The 19,547-nt window shown below is 45.4% G+C and overlaps 1 protein-coding gene across 5 annotated transcripts in view; it reads right to left on the bottom strand.

The window, feature by feature from the left end:
* The window catches only part of TSC2 (TSC complex subunit 2), a 3,048,576-nt gene that overhangs the window by 1,378,579 nt on the left and 1,650,450 nt on the right, over positions 1-19,547 (bottom strand). For all 5 annotated transcript variants that reach the window (XM_044089186.1, XM_044089187.1, XM_044089190.1 and 2 more), the window contains exon 25: positions 18,870-18,964. In XM_044089186.1, the coding sequence (XP_043945121.1) occupies positions 18,870-18,964 (95 nt within the window). The remainder of the gene's footprint in view (positions 1-18,869; positions 18,965-19,547) is intronic.

Genomic DNA, 19,547 nt, shown 5'->3' with positions numbered 1-19,547 from the left:
ATGGCACGTGGTTACCAAGCTTTGCTAACTTAGTTATGGCAATGTGGGAAATCAAATTCCTATTTCCTCATTATTTAGCCAATCACATTGTTTTTTACAAAAGATACATAGAGGATTTGTTTTTTCTGTGGAGTGGTGACGAGGCGACATTTCATGAATTTGTCAAATATTTAAACACTTCGACACATTTTTTAAAATTCACTATTGGTCACTTCGGAGACACTATAGATTTTTTGGATTTACATCTTGAAACAAACACAGATAATAATGGTTTTGTTAGCAATATTTTCAGAAAATCCAGTTTTGTCAATCAATATTTACATCATGACAGCTTGCATCCCAAATTTATGAAAAAAGGAGTTGTGAAGGGACAATTTATTCGGTTAAGTAGATTGACTAGTAAAGATGTGGTATTCTATAGAGAGGCTGATAAGTTAGCTTCTTTTTTTGTCAATAGAGGTTACGACAGTAGTTGGGTTAAGAAAATACTGGATGAAGTACAGGGTTTAAGATCCTGTGTTGCATGTCCTATTTTGTCCACTACTAATTCTACATTTAGAGGTGGAAACAAAACTACTAGTTTTAATAGTTTTTCTTTGGCTTTCCCTATTCCATTATCAAATGAAATGGACTGGATTAGGGGCATTATATCTAATAATTGGAAGGTTATTTTTGGCAACAATGACTTGTGTTCTGTCATTGGGAAAGCACCAATATTTACATACAAAAAAACTATTAGTATCAAGACAATAGTTGAAGCAGTTAGGCATCCTTGAGATGAGGTAATTTGTTATGGTACTTTCCCATGTAATGGCTGTAAGCAATGTAGATATATATCAGGAAATAGTTCAATTTTTTTCAAACATCTAAAAAAGACTATTTATAGTAACGGTCACTACACGTGTAAGACACAATTTGTTGTTTATGTGGCCATTTGTGATTCCTGTGAACAATTTTATGTAGGTAAAACTATAAGGGAATTGCACAAACGTATTTATGAACACAATTTGGCCATTAGGAAAAAAGAGATGTCAAATGCTCTTGCCAGACATGCTTTAAGTTGTAGTTTGTTCAAAAAGTTTAGGTTTTCTGTGCTGGAAAGTGTTAAATCAGATTTATTAGCTGGGAATTTTAAGGTATATTTAGAATGCAGAGAAGCCATATGGCAGATAATGTTAAACGCAGATCAACCACCTGGGTTGAATGACGTTATTAATATCAAATGTTTCTTGCAACTAAATAGAATATAAAAGTTTTAACAAACATATTTAAAGACTTTATAAGTCTTTTCATTATGTTTATTTGTAATATACTTTTAAATATGTTCGGCATGTTTTTAGGTGCCTTCAACTTATTGGTTAGTTTGTAATTCATGTGACTTTTGTGAGTGTATTTAACCACAGGTTGTGTTTTGTAAACCTTTTCTGATGAAGTTCATGTGGCATTAAATGTGAACGAAACGCGTAAAAAGGTTTTTTCTTGGCTAATTATTCCTTTATTACCGTGTGGCTTGGCTATTTTTACTTGGTTACTGCTGGTCTGTTTGTGTCACAAATATATATATATATACATAATATATATATATATATATATATATATATATATATATATATATGTATGTATATATATATATACATAATATATATATATATATATATATATATATATATATATGTATATATATACATAATATATATATATATATATACACACGTACATTTTTTATATATATATATATATATATATATATATATATATATACACACATACATATATACATGGGGTGAAAGGTTGATAGCTGCTGCCATGGACCCTAGGGCTCTCAGGACTAATTCCGCTGGTAGAGCCAAAGATTGTGCAAGTGCTAAGATGTGGAGAGTTAAGTTGCGTAGTCTGTCTGATGTCAAGAAGGCCTTGGACTGAAGTGTGTCTATTCTGGCCCCTATGAAGTCCAGGACCTGAACAGGAAGAAGGGACGATTTTTTGTAATTTATAGTGATCCCCAACTGGTGGGCCAAGAGCAGGAAGCAATCCCTGGCTGAACATAGTAGATGCCTGGTGGGAGCGGCGAGGAGCCAGTCGTCCAGTTAAGGAAAGACCTGTATTCCCTGAAGCCTCAGGTGGGCCACTACAACTGCCATGACCTTGGTGAACACCCTGGGGGGTGTGTTGAGGCCAAAAGTGAGGACCCTGAACTGATAATGACTGGCCCCCAACCGAAAGCGGAGAAACCTCCTGGATCGCCTGTCCATGAGAATGTGGTAGTAATCATCCTTGAGGTCTATGGAGCACATCCAGTTGTTCTCCTGCAGAAGGGGGAGAATAGATTGAAGAGTGACCATCCGAATTTCTCTTTGGCAATGAACAGGTTCAATGTAGACAGGTCGAGAATTGGTCTTAAGTCCCCCGTCTTTTTTGGCACCAAAAAGAACCTGGAGTAACTGCCCGACCCGGACAGGCCTGGGGGGACATGATGGATGGCTCTTTTTCTTAGCAGCTTCTTTATTTCTAAAGCCGCCACCTCCCTCTGACTGGGTGGAACATCAGGGAGGAGTCTCAACTGAGGGGGAAGATTTATAAAGGGGCTAGAGTAACCTCTGGATATTATTTGGAGCACCCAGCGATCTGTCGTCATGGACTCCCAATGTGCCAGGTGTTCCGAGAAACACCCCCCCCCGACTGCCTCCAGAGAGGAGCAGTCGGGCAACCCCTCAGGGTTGCTGCGCGGGTCAGTCAGAAAAATGTTCCCTTGACCAGAAATTCTTCGGTCCCCCTCTGCCTCTGGGTCGGCGTCCACCTTGTCCTCCCCTGCCTCTGAAGGATGAAGGGTCCGGAGCGTAAAGGGACTGCTGAGATTTCCGGAACCACATCTTCATTTGTCCTCTCTGGTTCCAGGAAAAGGACCTTTGAGGAGCAGAGAGGCGGATTCTGACGGCAGACAGCATCCTCCTGTCTTTCTCGCTCTGGAGCAGCGTATCACGGACGGTCTTGCTAAACAGCATAGAACCATCAAAGGGAGCGTTCGCGAAGGACGCCTTGAAGGGTTCCGCAAAGTCGGAGCCAGGCGTGACGCCTGCTCTGCTGGCTCTAGCTGCCCCCTCCGTGGCATAGGAGAGAAGCTGCATAGATGTGTTGGAAATAAGAAGTTATGTACCTACCATAACGTTCCATGTTAGTTGTCTTCTCTCGCCTTCTTTCTTGCTTGATGGGTTCGGAGCCGATCCCTCGGCTCCGACTCGGCACTTGCTAAGCTCGAGAGTCACTTTTACCAGCTCGAGGCAGCCCCATATCCCATGATGCAAGGCTGTAAGTACCCAGATCTCGTTTGATGACAAAGGGCAATAGCACCAAGCATAAAATACTTCCCAAAGGAAGAAAGAAAGAAAAAACTTACAGATGGAAGAAGGACCAGGTCTGAATGGTCTTCAGCATAACAGTTTCTTATAACAAGGTCTGTCCAGGCCAGGGGGAAGGAGGGAGGGTCAAGAAAGAAGGCGAGGGGAGACAACTAACATGGAGCGTTATGGTAGGTACATAACTTCTTAATGTTAAGTTGTCAATCTCGCCTTCATTCTTGCTTGATGGGACCGCGTCCCTAGCACCTCTATCCTGGGTGGCTCAATGGAACAAACTCTTGAGGACTGTAGAGCCAAAACTGGCTCTGTCCCTGGAGGCCAAGTCCAATTTGTAATGGGAAACAAAAGTGTGAGGAGTGGCCCAAGTGGCCGCTGCACAAATAGTGTCTAAAGGAAGTCTAGCTTGAAAAGCTGTAGAAGTAGCTAAGCTCCTAGTTGAATGTGCTTTAGGTTTTGAGCACAGCTGTTTTCCTCTGAGCGGATAAATTTCAGAGATGACCGAAGAAAGCCATCTAGACAAAGTCACTTTAGAAACAGGAAGGCCTTTTTTATTATCCACATAGGAAACAAAAAGTTGATCAGATTTTCTAAATTTTTTTGTTCTGTCCAAATAATATCTAAGTTGACGGTGGACATCAAGATAATGTAGCTTTTGTTCAGCTCTATCTGAATAGTTAGGGAAAAATACAGGGAGATCAATGGATTGATTCAAATTGTTCTTTGAAGCGACCTTAGGCAAAAAGGTTGGGTTAGTTCTCAAAGATACTCTGTCTTTGTGAAAAACCAAATAGGGGGGTCGAACCGAAGAGCATGAAGTTCAGACACCCTCCTGGCCGATGTAATAGCCACTAGGAATAAAGTTTTCCAAGAAAGATATTTCAGGGAACAAGAAGCAGCTGGCTCGAAGGGGGGAAGAATCAAGGATGTCAGCACTAAATTTAGATCCCACTGAGGAGGAGGATTCCTGATTGGAGGTTTTAGTAGGAAAATTCCTTTCAAGAAGGCTCTGCAGAGCCTATGGGACATAATATTATGATCTGCTATCCCGACATGAAAATTGGAAATAGCAGCCAATTGAACTCTGACTGTGGAAGAAGAGGAACCTGCATGAAAAATCTCTGCTAAGAAGTCCAGGACTGCCTGAACAGGGGCAGTAAAAGGATCGATATTCTTGGCCTTAGCCCAATAAGAGAAACGTTTCCATTTGCTTGTATAAATCCTCCTGGTAGAGGATTTTAGCGAAGCTACTATGATGTCTCTAACTGGGTTAGAGATCAAAGGAAGCCTGGCTAAGGAAGGAAGTGGAGCAACCATGCTGTGAGGTTGAGAGAAGGGATTGACCGGTGCAGCTGACCCGATTGGTGTATCAGAAGATCTGGCACTGGGTCCAGATGCCACGGCTGCACCAAAAGGGGATGATGGAGGAACGGGAACCAAACCTGTCGAGGCCAGTAAGGGGCAATGAGAATCAATTTGGCTCTCAAAGCGGTAGCTTTCTGGATAACCTGAGGATCAGAGGAAATGGAGGAAGGCATAAAGAAGTCCCTGGGGCCAATCCTGGGTCAGAGCGTCTCTGGGGGGATGGCCTGATAGAGGGAAGAGGCTGAAGAAGTCTGGACATTTGCTGTTTTGGGGAGTAGCAAAAAGATCGCAACATGGACGACCCCATTCCAGAAAAATCTCTTCCGCTATAGATTGCTTGAGAGACCACTCGTGAGGCATGAGAATAGCTCTGCTCAATCTGTCCGCTACAATGTTGGTTTTCCCAGGGATATGCGTTGCTACCAGAAACCGATGAGAGGAGATCGCCCATTGCCATAGTCTGAGCGCTTCTCGACACAAGGGGTAGGACTTGGTTCTGCCCTGTTTGTTGATATACCAAACTACAGACATGTTGTCTGTGTGGACTGCAATTGTCCCTACGGGAAGAAAGTCGTTGAGGGCTTGCAACGCGTTAAAAGCACTGCTCTCATCTCCAGGACATTTATGTGCAGATGGTACTCGAACGGCTGCCACGTCCCATGAACCATCCTGCCCTGATAATGACCCCCCCACCCGATCAGGGAGGCATCCGTGGTGACAGTGGCTATCGGGGATGGGGGTACAAAGTACCTGCCTTGGTGAACCTGAGGAGATGTGATCCACCAAGCAAGATGCTCTTTGCATGTCTGTGTCACCAGAATCTGGTGACGCATTGGAAGTTGCTGGTATGACCATTGTGTGAACAGCATCCACTGAAGAAGGCGCATGTAGAATCGAGCCAGGGGAAGAAGAGTAATGGCCGCAGCCATGAGACCTAATACCTTTAGAACCATTCTGGCCTGTACTTTCTTGTTGGCCAGAATGATCCTGACATGACTCTGAATGTCTGAAACTCTTTGATCTGTAAGGGTAGCTGACATCCGAACAGTGTTTAAGTTTGCGCCTATGAAGGTAATAGACTGGCAGGGCGATAAGGATGACTTTTTGAAGTTGATTGAGATGCCCAAATGAGAACAAAGGTTTATTGTGTAATCCCTGGCTTGTATAAGCTGATGCCTGGTGGTGGCTGACAGGAGCCAGTCGTCGAGATACGGAAACACCTGGAATCCTTGACGTCTCAGGTGAGCCGTGACCACTGCCATGCATTTGGTGAACACTCTGGGGGCTGTAGTGAGACCAAAGGGCAGGGCTCTGAACTGGAAATGACTGGACCCCAGCCGAAAGCGGAGAAATCTCCTGGAGCGTCTGTGTATTTTGATGTGATAGTACGCATCCTGAAGATCTATTGAGCACATCCAGTTGTCCTTCTGTAAGAAGGGCAGAATTGACTGAAGAGTGACCATTCGAATCTTGTCTTCCTGACAGACTTGTTGAGTCTGCTGAGATCCAATATTGGTCTCCAGTCTCCGTCTTTTGGGGACCAAAAAGAACCTTGAGTAGATTCCGGGCTCTGAATGGTCTTGTAACTGGCTGAATGGCTCTTTTTTGCAGTAGTTTTGAGACTTCTAACTCTGCAATTTCCCTTAGACCGGGTGGTACATCTGGAAGGGAATTTGAGGGAAGGGACTTTCCTCGAAAGGAATTATGTAACCCTTGGATATGATCGACTGTACCCATCTGTCTTGAGTGAGGGAATGCCAGGCTTCTGGGTACAGTGATAATCTTCCCGACTGCCTCCAAGGAGGGACAGCCGGGCAACATCTCAGGGATGCTGAAAGGGCTTGTCAGAGAGAGGCTCTCTGTTTCCCTGTTTTTTCGGACCCTCTGCCTCTAGAGCGGCTGTTGTTGTTACCCCTCTGCCTCTAGGGGTAAACTGACCACGTGAATCCGTGACTCCTTGGGATTCTGGAACCACATTTTCCCACCTTTCTGTCCTTTGGGATAAGGTCTAGAAGGGGTGGAAAACGGACTCCAACAGCAGAAAGAGTCTTGCCGTCCTGTTCGCACCTGGTCAAGGTTTCCTTCACCTGAGGGCCAAACAAAGCTGACCCATCAAAGGGAGAGTTTGTGAAGGACGCCTTAAAGGGATCCGCAAAATCACATAGCCGCATCCAGGCTTGGCGTCTAAGAGCCACACCTGTACCTGCGGCTCTACTCGCTCCATCCGCAGCATAAGATATTAGCCGCATGGAGGAGTTTGCAATGGAATTGAGGGTTCCTAGCTGCGAAGCAATTTTTCTTGAGCCCCTGCAGCTGTAGGATCCTGAACTACTTCACCCAGCTCCTTAAGGATATCCCTCTGGAGTCTGGTGAAGTGACATAGGTAATTCAGCGAGCATAGCAAAGGTCGCTGAGGAAAACATCCGCCACTGCATACCTATCCATGGTCCTAGAGTCCTTATTAGGAGGATGGACGGCACGGAAGGATCTGCAAGTTCCTTTTGGTGGCCGCAGCCACCACCATGGCATCAGCGGGACACCCTTAGTGAGGAATTGCTTGTCACACGGGCAGTGATAAATTTTGAAGGCCTCCTAGGGACTGGCTCTACAGAGTCAGGAGCTGCCCACGCCTTCGTGCAATAACCTGCATAAGGGGTCGAAGGCGGAGACACCCAGGAGGTGGAGGGCCGAGATCCAAACGCCTCTAGGTATACTGACTCATCCTCAGAGGGATTGTTGGTGGGCCAGTTTCCCCTCTGCTTAAGGAGTTCTAGGATGTCTGAGAAGGAGACATCCTCAGAGGGGATCTAGGGATCCCTCTGACTCATCAAAGTCAGTATCCAAGTGACAGACTCGGGGAGTCTACATGCTTCCTCTTACAAGTCCTCTTCCTAGGAGGATCTCCCGAAACATCAGGAGAATCCTCGGAAGAGGGGGAAATTCCCAATGGGGAAACCTGAGGCGGAGGATCTCTGGGTCCTGTAGCAAGAGAAGTGGCAGAGATGTCAACAGTTACTATAGAGGGAGGAGCTACGGGAACAGACTGCTGACTGATACCAGTGGCCAGCACACTCTTCATCACCTCGAATGCTCCCCTCCCAGGCAGGTCCGAGAGAACCCGTTCAAGAACTAGGAACTCCAGGGACCACCGAAGGGAAGTCTCCGAGGCAGATGTCGGAGCCGAGCTCACCAGGCCGAGGCTCCAAGGGAAGAGCGGGCTCGGACAAGGGTCCGATGCCACTCACCCCTCGGAGGAGACCATGGAAGCCCGACCACGAATCCCTCTAAGGAAGGTCTCAAGAGGAGATAAGAGTAGAGGCTGAAGGAACAGAAGGGGTATCCGTCCTCCAGCCGTAGCAGTAACCATTCCGAAGACTCCAACCCAAGCTCTGGGGTAGAGTTGAAGGAGGAACTGTAACGGGTGTGGACCAACAGTCGCCTGTTGAGACGGACTATGTAACATTTGGGCCAGTACCTGTGACTTAAGTAATCTACTAACCACTCTCTAGGTCATGATCTGACAGTCTGGATGACCTTGAAGATCGGCTCCGATGGCTCCGTTCGAAGAAGAGGTGAAGCCGAGCCGAAGTATCGGCTCCAAGGAAGGAGACCTCGACCTCTTCCTGGAATGAGCCATCGGAACCGATACTATAGATCCTGTCGGAGCCGACTTCGGAGCCGACAGGAAGCTCGATGTATCGGCTCCAGCCGAGCCGATACAGCCACCAAAGTAACGGTGTCGGAGCCGATCGGAGCCGACACCGATGCCTGTGCCACATGGGTGTCGGAACCGATCGGAGCCGACCGAAGTGGTCGATGAGATTCGGCACCGATAGCCATCGGTGCCAAGGCTGTCAAGCCAGAATCGGCTCCAGCCGAGCGATCTCGACTCGAACGAGTCGGGCCGAGGCCGCAGGCTTAGACACAGAAGCCTGGGCCTTGGAAGATTTTGCTGATTTTGATGGAGCCGACTTAGCCGGAGAGCCCTCCGGCTTAAGAAGGCCCCTAAGTATCAGCTTGTTGCGTCTTTCCTGCAGGACTCTCTGGCTGAAGGAATGACAAATAGCACAGGAGTCCTGCAGGTGAAGAGGCCCCAGGCAATACAGGCAAGAAGTGTGACCGTCTGTCAGAGACATCTTCTGACAGCACGAGTCACACTTCTTAAAACCTGAGACCCTCTCCTTTGACATGGTGCTTCACAAAAAACACACACACACACCAGTAAAATTTTTAAATTAAAGAAAATACCAAAAGGTATTCCTAAAACAAACACAAACACACCCTAACAGGGAGGGGATGGGATGGGTAAAGTTTGACTAAAAAATATTAAAAGAGACAGGGAATTTCTGTCAGGAATCTAAATAATAAACTTATCACTAACAATAAAAGGTTTTTTTTTAACAAAAAGGGGCTTTAATATCAATAAAGTGAATCACTTACCAGGAGCTGGTAAAAGGAGGACCTCATAAGCGAAGCGGCAAACGAGATCTGGGTACTTACCGCCTTGCATCATGGGATTTGGGGCTGCCTCGAGCTGGTAAAAGTGACTCTCGAGCTTAGCAAGTGCCGAGTCGGAGCCGAGGGATCGGCTCCGAACCCATCAAGCAAGAATGAAGGCGAGATTGACAACTTAACATTCTATTTTAGAGTGGCCATGCAAGCCGAGAAAGTTTGTTTGTCCTTGGCCGACATGGACTCCGGGGGAGACCCAGCGTACTCTTTTACTAGATCCCACTGAAGCCTAATCACGTGTACCAAGTAATTCAGCACCCTTATGGAAAAGGTGGCTGAAGCAAACATCCGCTTTCCGATGCGATCCATCGTCCGAGACTCCTTGTCGGGAGGATGGACCGAGGAACTATCCTGTGCCAGTTCCTTCTTGGTGGCAGCCGCCACCACCATGGCATCTACCGAGGAACCTTTACTCCACGCTGTCTTGTCTGTCGGGGACTAAGGATCTTATCTGGTCTCCTGGGGATTGGCTCTACAGTGTCCGGCTCCTTCCACGCCCTAGCAGTAATTAGGTCTAACAGGGGGTCGACCGGAGGGGACACCCAAGAGGTAGACGGGCCTGTGTCAAACACCTCCAGAAACACCGACTCATCCGAGGAAGGTTTCTGGGTTGACCACCCCCCTCTAATGTGTAGCATCTCCATAATGTCTCCAAAGGAGACGTCCTCGGGGGGTGACCTGGGGGAACATTCCCCTTCCTCCAAGTCAGTGTCTTCCGTGAGGGACTCGGGGGAGTCCAAATGCCTCCTCTTACACTTTCGTTTGTGAGGGACCTCCTCGGCGGGACTGTCCGAGGAGGGCTCACCAATCGGGTGAGGCTCCCATACAGGAACTACTGGGGCGTAGATGCAGGCTGTCCCTGGGGCCAAATGATGGAATACAGGCCCATCTGCGAGGGAATGGCGGGTGGATCCGTAGCACGAGCCGGGGACCTCGAATCCCTCGAGAGGACCCTCTCCACCACGTTGAAAGCAGAAGGTGAACCACTCTCCCTGGGATCAGAAAGCAGCCCCCTCGGATCCGATGTGTGCCGAAGCGATCGGACCCGAAAGGGAAGTGTGCTCCGACTGCATCGGAGCCGAAGACACACTCACACCTCCAGATCAGAGGCTCAGTTCACAGCCCCGAGAGCTCGGATCCGAAGAGACCCGATAAACTCGAAGGTAAGGCCGGCGTCGAAGTAGCAATTACTATCGGTGCCGACTCCCCGGCTCCAAGGCTACTCGGATCCAACGGCTCCGAAACTCGATAATGGATCGGAGAAGGAGCAATGGGGGCAAAGAAGGGGGGGGGTAAGAGCACTCCCATCTGCATATGGGCCTGAAGGAAGCGACGCATCATCCGGCCCATGTCCGCATCAGAAAGGCTTCTCGTAGATCTAGAAGAGGCTGCCGAGACTGGCCGGGAAGGCAGCCTTGACGACCTCGAAGGTGACCGGGGCTCCTCCTCTAGCTCCGGAGAGAAATGTGGAGAACGGAGCCGAGAGGGGGAGGACCTGGGAACCTTCAAGGGAGAACAGAGCGGCTTAGCCTTTGGGGCCGAGGGGGCTGAGTCAGCCCACCTCTTGTGGCTCCTATGCCTCTCCCTGTCTTTGTCTCTCTCTCTCTCTCTCTCTCTCTCTCTCTCTCTCTCTCTCCCCCTCTCTTTACCTCTCTTCTCTTTCTTTCTAGGGTCCCTCTCTCCCTGGGACAAAATGGGAGGTTGAGTCCCAGCCAGGGGAGCATGAACCATTGGCTGAACAGCCGCAACCACAACTGGCGCCACTGAGGGAGAGGAGGAAAAAGTAGAATCCGCGGGTAAAAGGCCCGCTAAAATTAACTTGTTCCTCCTGTCTCTCAGAGCCCGGAGGTTAAAGGCAGCACATATCTGGCAGCCTGATGTCAAATGTGCAACCTCCAGGCAAAGAATGCACTGAGTATGGCCTTTGGCTGGGGACAACTTATGGCCACACTCAGAGCATTTGGGAAAAGATGGCCTTAGGGCCTTCGGCCATGTCTACCACAATCACACTCCCTAACACACAGATAAGGGGAAGTGGAATACACTAAAGTTAAATTAAACTAAACTAGTCTAAGAGATCAACTATCACACACACACACTTTTTAAACTGGTAAAAAGGTAGAGAAAATTCCTATTCTTATCTTACCTAATCGCAAGGAGCTCGTCACTAGTTCTTATAGAAGCCGCGGCAAATGAGATCTGAGGACTGGTGGGAGGTAGCAGGGTATTATGGGTAAGGGGGAGGAGCTTGGAGCTCGGATCTCTAGCTTGGAAAGCTGCCGGCTCGGATCCAGGACGGATCCGATACCCACAGGTTGCTGATCAAATGAAGTTAACTACTTCAGATACAATGAATTCAAAAGTCCTCTGCTACCCTAAAGCTCTATGAATCATTCAAATTCATTATTTCTTTCTCAAATTATCTAGTTTTCCATAAGCAAATGAATTAGCTACTCTGTCAGTAAGTCAGTGATTGGAATTTACTGAAGAATGCAACTCAATGAAGACTTCATTCTGTTAAGAAATGGAGCTGAATACTAATTCTACCAACAAAGGAACTCTTTTCTCTCAGGAGCAAGTTAGAGACATTGTCAGTGAAACTGCAGTTATCAAGGCAAACATTAGCTTTGGTGGTTTAATGTACACTAAGGCAGATTGAAGAATTGAAGCCACTTTAAAAGGGGAACAGAAATTCTTTGCCCCCTCCCTCAAGAAGACTGCACGCTTTTGCTGCAATGCTGTCACTGAAGTACAGATTTTTTTAATCTCAAGGGCAGATGAGGAAAAGAAAGCAGATCTGTGCTTCACCATCTCCTTTTGGTGACAAAATGTTTACTTGCTGCATCACTGTGCAAACTTTATTATGTTCTTAGAGAAGACTGCAAGGAAACGCGCATAGTCTGAGCACATACAAAAAAGCACAACTACAGCTTCTTGGCTAACTTAGGTTCTAGCATTTCTGACATCCATTTTTAAAATGGCTCTTGAAATGCACATCCACAAAAGAAGGTGGAAAAAAACTTCCAAGTGAAAATAAGTTCTCTAACCAGCCAAAAACACACTGTTGTACTGCATCACAGTGAGCTTGAAACAGACCACCACCATTAACTGCAGCAGCAGGGAACAAAAAGACTAAGGACAGACAGAGAATTCCTATTTAACGGTGTAAGTATATTGCTAATGACTGGAATCAGCCAATAGTAGGTAACTCTTAATATGAGCTGATAAGAAAAGTTTGGGCTACTTCTAAATTTAGTTAATCTTGGAAATTGCTAAAATATATGAAGGTCTCTGCTAAAACATGAGAGAAAAATGTTAAAACATTCATTTTAATAAATAACTTTAAAGAAATAGGGGCTCTTGGACACACCAAAGAAAAGGGAGAGAACTACAGCATACTTAGCCCTAGTGACTGCCTGAACCCTACTTAAGATGGCCGACTCCTGCAGTTGGTGTGCGCAGAGTACAGCATCTGCAGAGCTCAGAAATAGAAGTAGATGCAGCAGCATTACTACAGTATTTTTGTAATTAAATAGCATGGCTCCCTCAACACTTAAGGTGATGCAAGGATAAAGTACAGTTGTGTACCTACCATAAATGTAGATGTTCGAGTGTATTCACTGTTGCAGTCATTACACTTGGGTTATCCTGCTGGCCGGCGACCCGCAGTCGGCCCGAGTTCCAAAGTCTTGGTGCGGTGTCGGTTGCTGTCGCCTCTTCCCTAACGTCAGTGCGCCAGGGGTATAAAAGTTGCAACAGACGCCATTTTCTTCAGTTTTTCTTGCCCCAGATTGTCAGGTGCCCTCAGACAGGAAGGCTGGAAAGATAAAATTATGCCAGAAAACATGCATATATTACTATAAACATTTCCTTCATCTATAAGCAAATACACCGCATAGGTAGTATAGAGATGAGAAGTACAGAAAAGTCCCAGCAACGGCAAAAAAGGGGGGATGGTGTGTGGTTAACCTGGACTACAACAGTGAATACACTCGAATATCTACATTTATGGTAGGTACACAATTGTCCTATTTTCATCGTGTTTCACTGTTGCAGTCATTACACTTGGGTAGAATCCAAAAACTGAGGTTGGGTGGCTGGGTCTAAACTGGATTTGGAGAGGCTGACAAGCCCTGCAGAACTGCAGTGGCAAAGCCTGCTATGGATTTAGAGTAGAGAGGTAAGTGGTAGTGCTTGGTGAAAGAGTGCACTGAGCTCCAGGTTGCAGCTTCTAAAATGTTTTTGGTTGGTACTCCTCTGAGGAAAGCTGCTGAATTGGCTGCTGCTCTGGTAGAATGAGGCCTAATGCCCTTAGGCACTGATTTGCCATGTTGTGCATAACAGAAGCGGATGCAGTGTCCTGTCCATTTCGAGATTGTCTGCTTTGTAATAAGCTTTCCTTGTGATCCTGCAGCATATGCTACAAACAGCTGCTCAGTTTTTCTGAAAGCTTTTGTTTTGTCCAAGGAGAATCGTAGCTCTGTGTATATCCAAAGCGTGCAGAAGTCTCTTCCCCTTTATTTTGGGGGTTTGGGTAAAAAGTAGGTAAATGAATGGTTTGGTTTAAGGCCACATTGGAGACCACTTTTGCATGAATGTTGGGTTTGTACTAAGAGAAACCCTGTCCTGATGAAAAATGAGGAAAGGTTCCACAGCCATTAATGCCTGTAACTCTGAGACTCTTGCTGAAGTTATTGCTAAGAGCAGAGCAGTTTTTCATGAAAAGAATTTTAGATCATCTGTGCTGGCTGGTTCAAAAAGAGTCAGTGTGAGTTTTTCTAAAAAACATTGAGGTCCCAAGTAGGTACTGGTGCTCTCCTTGGGGGGGTTCTTATATTTTTTGCCCCTCTGAGGTACTGTCATAGTAGAGGATGTGAAACAATAGGTGGCTCCATAATGTAATGAGCTGAAATGGCAGAGGCATGGATTTTAATAGATGAGAAAGATAAGCCTTTGTCCAGCATCTCAGTTAGGTATTGTAAAATCTGAGGTATATTACGGACAAGTGGTTTGAGCCCTTGTGCATGGTTCCAAGCAAAGAATCTCTTCCATTTTTCTGCACAAGATTTCCTAGTGCTGGGCCTCCTGGCTTCTAAAATGACATCCATAACAGCTTTAGAGAGAGGTGCAGTCTGAGTGGCTACATTATCTGCCATGCTGCCAGGTTTAAGGTTCTGAGTTGACTGTGCAGAATCTGATTGTTTTGCTGTGTCAGAAGATGAGGAATTTGAGGTAGAAGCCAAGTTGGGCCTTGAGACAAATTCTTAAGGATTGGGTACACCAGTGCTGGCGTGGCCAGTCTGGTGCAATCAGGATCATTTCTGGCCTTTCTTGTCTGACCTTTAGTAGCACCTTGGTGAGAAGAGGCATTGGAGGGAAGGCACAGACTGTCAGGCCTTTCCAGCTGAATGATAGAGCATTCACTTTCCATGCTTGAGAGCTGAATGATAGAGCATCCACTTTCCATGCTTGAGAGTGATAAGTTCTTGTGCAAAATTTCTGTTTTTGGTAATTGTGAGGGGAGGCAAAAAGATCTATTGTCTGGGTTTCCCCATTTCCTCGTTATCATTCTGAACACTTGTGGATTTAGCTTCCATTCGTGAGGATCCATGAGATTTCTGCTTAGTTCGTCTGCCAGTGTATTTTTTGTTCATGGCAGGAATTGTGCCTGCAGATGTACTTGATAGGTCAGTGCTGTGTTCCACAAAGTCATGGCTTGTCTGCATAGAGGGTATGAATGTGTGCCCCCTTGCTTATGTACCACAACTGTGGTACTGTCCGTCTTTATTAATAGTTGCCCTGGATGTATTAGGTCCTTGAAAGCTGTCAGGGCATTCTGTACAGCTAGCATCTCTTTTTGATTGATGTGAAGATGCATTTGTTCCTTTGTCCACATGCCCTGAATACATTTTCCTGCCAAGTGTGTCCCCCAGGCATAATCCGATGCATCTGTTGTTACTGTCTGCCTGGCTGTGGGTAAAGTGAAAGGCTGTCCCTTGTTGTGGTGATAGGCCTGGGCCCACCATCGAAATTCCTGTTGTAGGCAGGAAATTAAAGTTATGATTGTCTCCAGGCTGTGACAATGCTGAGTCCAAACACTTTTTAGATATCATTGCAGTTTCCTCATATGCAGTTTTGCATAGGGAATTAGTAGAATGCAGGATGCCATGAAGCCCAGGGCCTGCAGAATTTTTCTTGAAGGGAGCTGGGTTTTTGTTGCCATCATTTGAAAGTAATGAGTCAGTTGCCTTTGTCTGGCGTGAGATAAGCCATCTGGGCAGTTGTATTTAAGATTGCACCCAGGAATATTATCTCTTGAGAGGGCACTAGTTTCGATTTCTTTTCGTTTACTGTGTACCCTACGCAAATTAGCAATCTCTTTACAAATGCCAGATGCTTTAGAAGAATGTCCTTGCTCTCTGCTTGAATAAGGCAGTTGTCCAAGTAGGGATATATTTGAATTCCTTTTTGTCTGCAAAATGCAATTACTGGTGCCAGGCATTTTGTGAAGACCCTGGGCGCAGTAGATAAGCCAAAGGGCAGTGCAGAGAATTGGTAATGCATTGAGCCTGCTATGAATCTGAGGTATCTTCTGCAAGATTGTCTGAGGGACATGCAGGTATGCCTCCTTGAGGTCCAAAGTAACTAGCCAAACCTTCTTGCCCAGCATGGGCAGAAGTTGATGTAGTGTTAACATTTTGAATTTTGGAACAACCAGGAAAGTATTTAGGATTGACAGGTCCAGTACTAGTCTCCAGGCTTTGTCCTTTCTGGGTACTAAGAAAAGTCTTGAGTAAAATCCTTGTCCCTGTTCTTGCTGTGGAACTTTTTGAGTAGCTCCCATGTCCATAAGAGCAGCAATCTGTTTTTGTGCCTCTGTCCATTGGTTTTTTGTCAGGTCTGGCATACCTTTTGGTTTTGGAAGTGTGTGGAAGTGGAACTTGTAACCCTGTGAAACAATATTCAGAACCCATTGGTCCTGGGTGATCGTGTGCCAATTTTTTGAGAAAAGTGCTAGCTTACCCCCTAGGGGTGCTGTCAAAAGGTAAGTGCTTGGCATCTGCAGAGGGAAGTCATTGGGACTGTTTCCTATAAGGTTGTGATTTGTCTTCCCCTTCTTTGGGGGCTGAAGCACCCTATTGTTTAGGTCAGTAGGAGCCTTGGGGCTGAGATCTGCCTCTTGGGTGTCTGTATCTGCCTCTTTGTGGCCTGCCAGACTCTGGAAAGGACCAATTTTTTGAAGGCCAGTTTCTACTAAATCTAGGTGGTTGAACCTGTAAGAAATCTTTCACTGTCTGCATTGACTGCTTTATCCTCCATTTTCTTTAACACCTCTTCTGCCTTAACACCAAACAAAGTATCATGCTGCAATGGAGCATCCAATAATTTTACTTTAACATGGTCAGGTAAACTTTGTTCCTTCAACCAAGCTTGCCTTCGAATAACAGAGCCTGTAACTGCGGCTCTACAAGAAGCCTCTAATGAATCAAAACCACATTGCAGAGTATGCTTTCCCACTTGTTCAACTGCTTGCAATAAATCCTGCATTTCCTTACTGTCAGGACTTTCTGTATTTGAAACCATTTTCTGTTTTAACAATGACATGAGGTACTTGTTGGTATTTAAGCATATGAAACTAACAGTTTAAAGCTCTTACAGCTAAAGTAGCAGAAGTATAAACTTTTTTCCCCCATCTGTCCAGAGCTCTGGAATCCCTATCCGAGGGGACAAGATTTTTAGCAGTGGAAGCCTTAACCTCTTTAGGACCCTGAGAAATAGTTTCTGAATCTGCAGCGGGGTTTTGTAAAGAAATTTATGAGAGTCAGGGACTCTGTAGTACCTGTCTGGTTTGACTGGTGCAGGGGGGTAAAGAATCAGGAGACAGACTGGATTCAAAAAAACATCAACAATATCAAGCACAGGGGGGATAGCCAGGGGCCTGTGCTGAGGCAATAAAAAGAAGTCTCTGAGCCTTTTCTTGGATTCTGAATAATCCTGGCTCTCAATGGAAATGCTCCCTCATGGAGTGCAGGGTTTCCCCAAAAGATTAATCCTCAGGCGGAGAGGCTGAAGGTATGGACTCTTCTGCATCAGAGTCCTCATAAGGAGGGAGGGAATATCCCTAATCAGAAGAGGAATCAGAAGAAATGGAAACCTGGTCAGAGGAATCATAATCAGTGTCTTGCCTAGGCCTTTTGTAAGGAGGGGGATGGGAACCCCTGATTAAAGTAATTAGGTCTTCGGCCATTTTAAGCATCTGTTTTTTGGCATGGATGACTGTTCTGGAGAATGCTGTACTTGTTTCTTTGTCTTTAATGGTGTTTTTGACTTTGCCTTTCCTGCTGTAGTTGGCTTTATTGCAAGCTGTGAAGGTCTGAAAACACCCTCAGAAGCAGATGCCTGCTCAGCGGCTCCGGACCCATCTGAGGGTATAGTTTCCGTAGGCCCAATACCTTGAGTTTCCACAGGCCTCTGTGTCTCCACGTGGCTGTCAGTTACGGCCTGTGGCTCTGAGGTAGCAGGTGTCAGGGGCTGCGAAAGCGCCTCACTGAGACCCGGTGAACCGGCGACTGGCCTAGACGAGGCTTTGTCGTCGGTTTTGGACCTCAGGTGCCTGTCCTTTTCTTTGTCTTTGCGTTTTTTTATAAATTCCGGTCATCGGTTGTTCCGATGGCATTGTGTAATTAAACCTTCGGCCAAAATAATGTAAAGCAAAATCAAACCGTTTAATTGTGCGTTTACTGAATCTAGCACAAAACCGACAACTAGTAACGTCGTGGTCAGGGCCTAGGCAAGGAATACAGTAAGAATGAAAATCCTTATGAGAGATTTGCTTCCCACAAGAAATACAATTATTAACTTTTACGGACATATGTCTGGAGCAAGAAAATGTTTCCCCAATGGGGTACTTAGCTTTATTGAAGACTTCGGTTCTGAAACTCAATTTTGAAAATCTCAGGAGTCGGCCGACCGGCACTTGCGAACTGCTTTTGCTTCGGGCACATTGCAGCAAGAAAGACTGAAGAAAATGGCGTCGGTTGCAACTTTTATACCCCTGGCGCACTGACATCAGAGAAGAGGCAACAGCAACTGATGCCGGACCAAGACTTTGGAACTCGGGCCGACTGCGGGTCGCCTGCCAGCAGGATAACTCAAGTGTAATGACTGCAACAGTTAAACATGATGAACATCAGGGTATATCAAAACACGGAGTTGTGAAGTCGCACAAAAGTCATAACACAACAGCAAAATGTGCAACACTTAGATGCGGCTATCTTCCAACATACACACTTTTACATAAGCCCAAAGGTTCCATAGTTTAAATTAGTCATATAAATCAAAAATAAAAAAGGAACCTTTTGTGGTATTCGAAAGCTGGGAAATACGAACAGAAAATTTTTAAAGATGAACTGTAATTTGTGAATATCTTAATCTTTTAGAATATGTAAAGAAAAAGTAATAAATTGGCCTAGACTGAGCAGCAAACCCAGCGCCTTCCCTGCATAGCTTTCTGCTAATGCTTCACACAGCAATAAATCATAGTACATTAACAAATGGACAAGAAAAAGTTGTTAAATGCTGATATAACAATGGTAAAATACAATTATGTTCATACAACCAAATAAAATACAAATATACCTTTTGGGCCGTTCACTTAGGCTGGTGCTCCGACCCCTAAAACTGCTTTGCTCATGAGTATCATCAAATGGCAGTAAAGCATTTGATCTCAAGCCCTGTGAAACAAAGACAGAAAAAAACAATCAAGTTTGCAGTGAAAGAAAAAATGACATTTACTTAACAGTTTGACTAGAAAACTAGTGAGATTTTATTTTCCTCCCAAACTGCAAAACAAAGTAAAACAAATAAGGTATATTGTAACCCAACTTAACATCATACCTTCTCAGCAAGTGCTTATACCTAGGTCAGCCAACTACAAAATTCCACATTTTAGCAAAGCTCTTCAAACAATTCCCAAAGGTATACATGTTTCATTCCTCCATCAAATTAAAAACACACAAGGACTACTAACTGCTGGAACAGATTTTTCCTGCTGAAGACTTATTGTATGAGAAGATTCACAAATGACAAACTAGGGCATCCAAGATTAACAACTGTAGTGTTATTTTGTTTGCTACATCTTGCCTATCATTAAGTCACTTAAGGAAGCCAGCCTCAAAAAATGTCACAATACCATAAGGACATGGGTATTAAGTGCTAGTATACAAAAAAAGCGGTATATATATGACTGAGTTCAAGGATACTTTTGCTGCCAATAGCTGAACAAATCAGATGCAACACTAAAAAAGGACAAGACAA

The sequence above is a fragment of the Protopterus annectens genome, chromosome 12.part0 (genome assembly GCF_019279795.1).
Source record: "Protopterus annectens isolate FY-2018-M chromosome 12.part0, PAN1.0, whole genome shotgun sequence".
Classification (NCBI taxonomy): domain Eukaryota; kingdom Metazoa; phylum Chordata; order Ceratodontiformes; family Protopteridae; genus Protopterus; species Protopterus annectens.
Note: the sequence above shows the minus strand (reverse complement) of the source record. Positions and strands in the feature narration are given on the sequence as shown.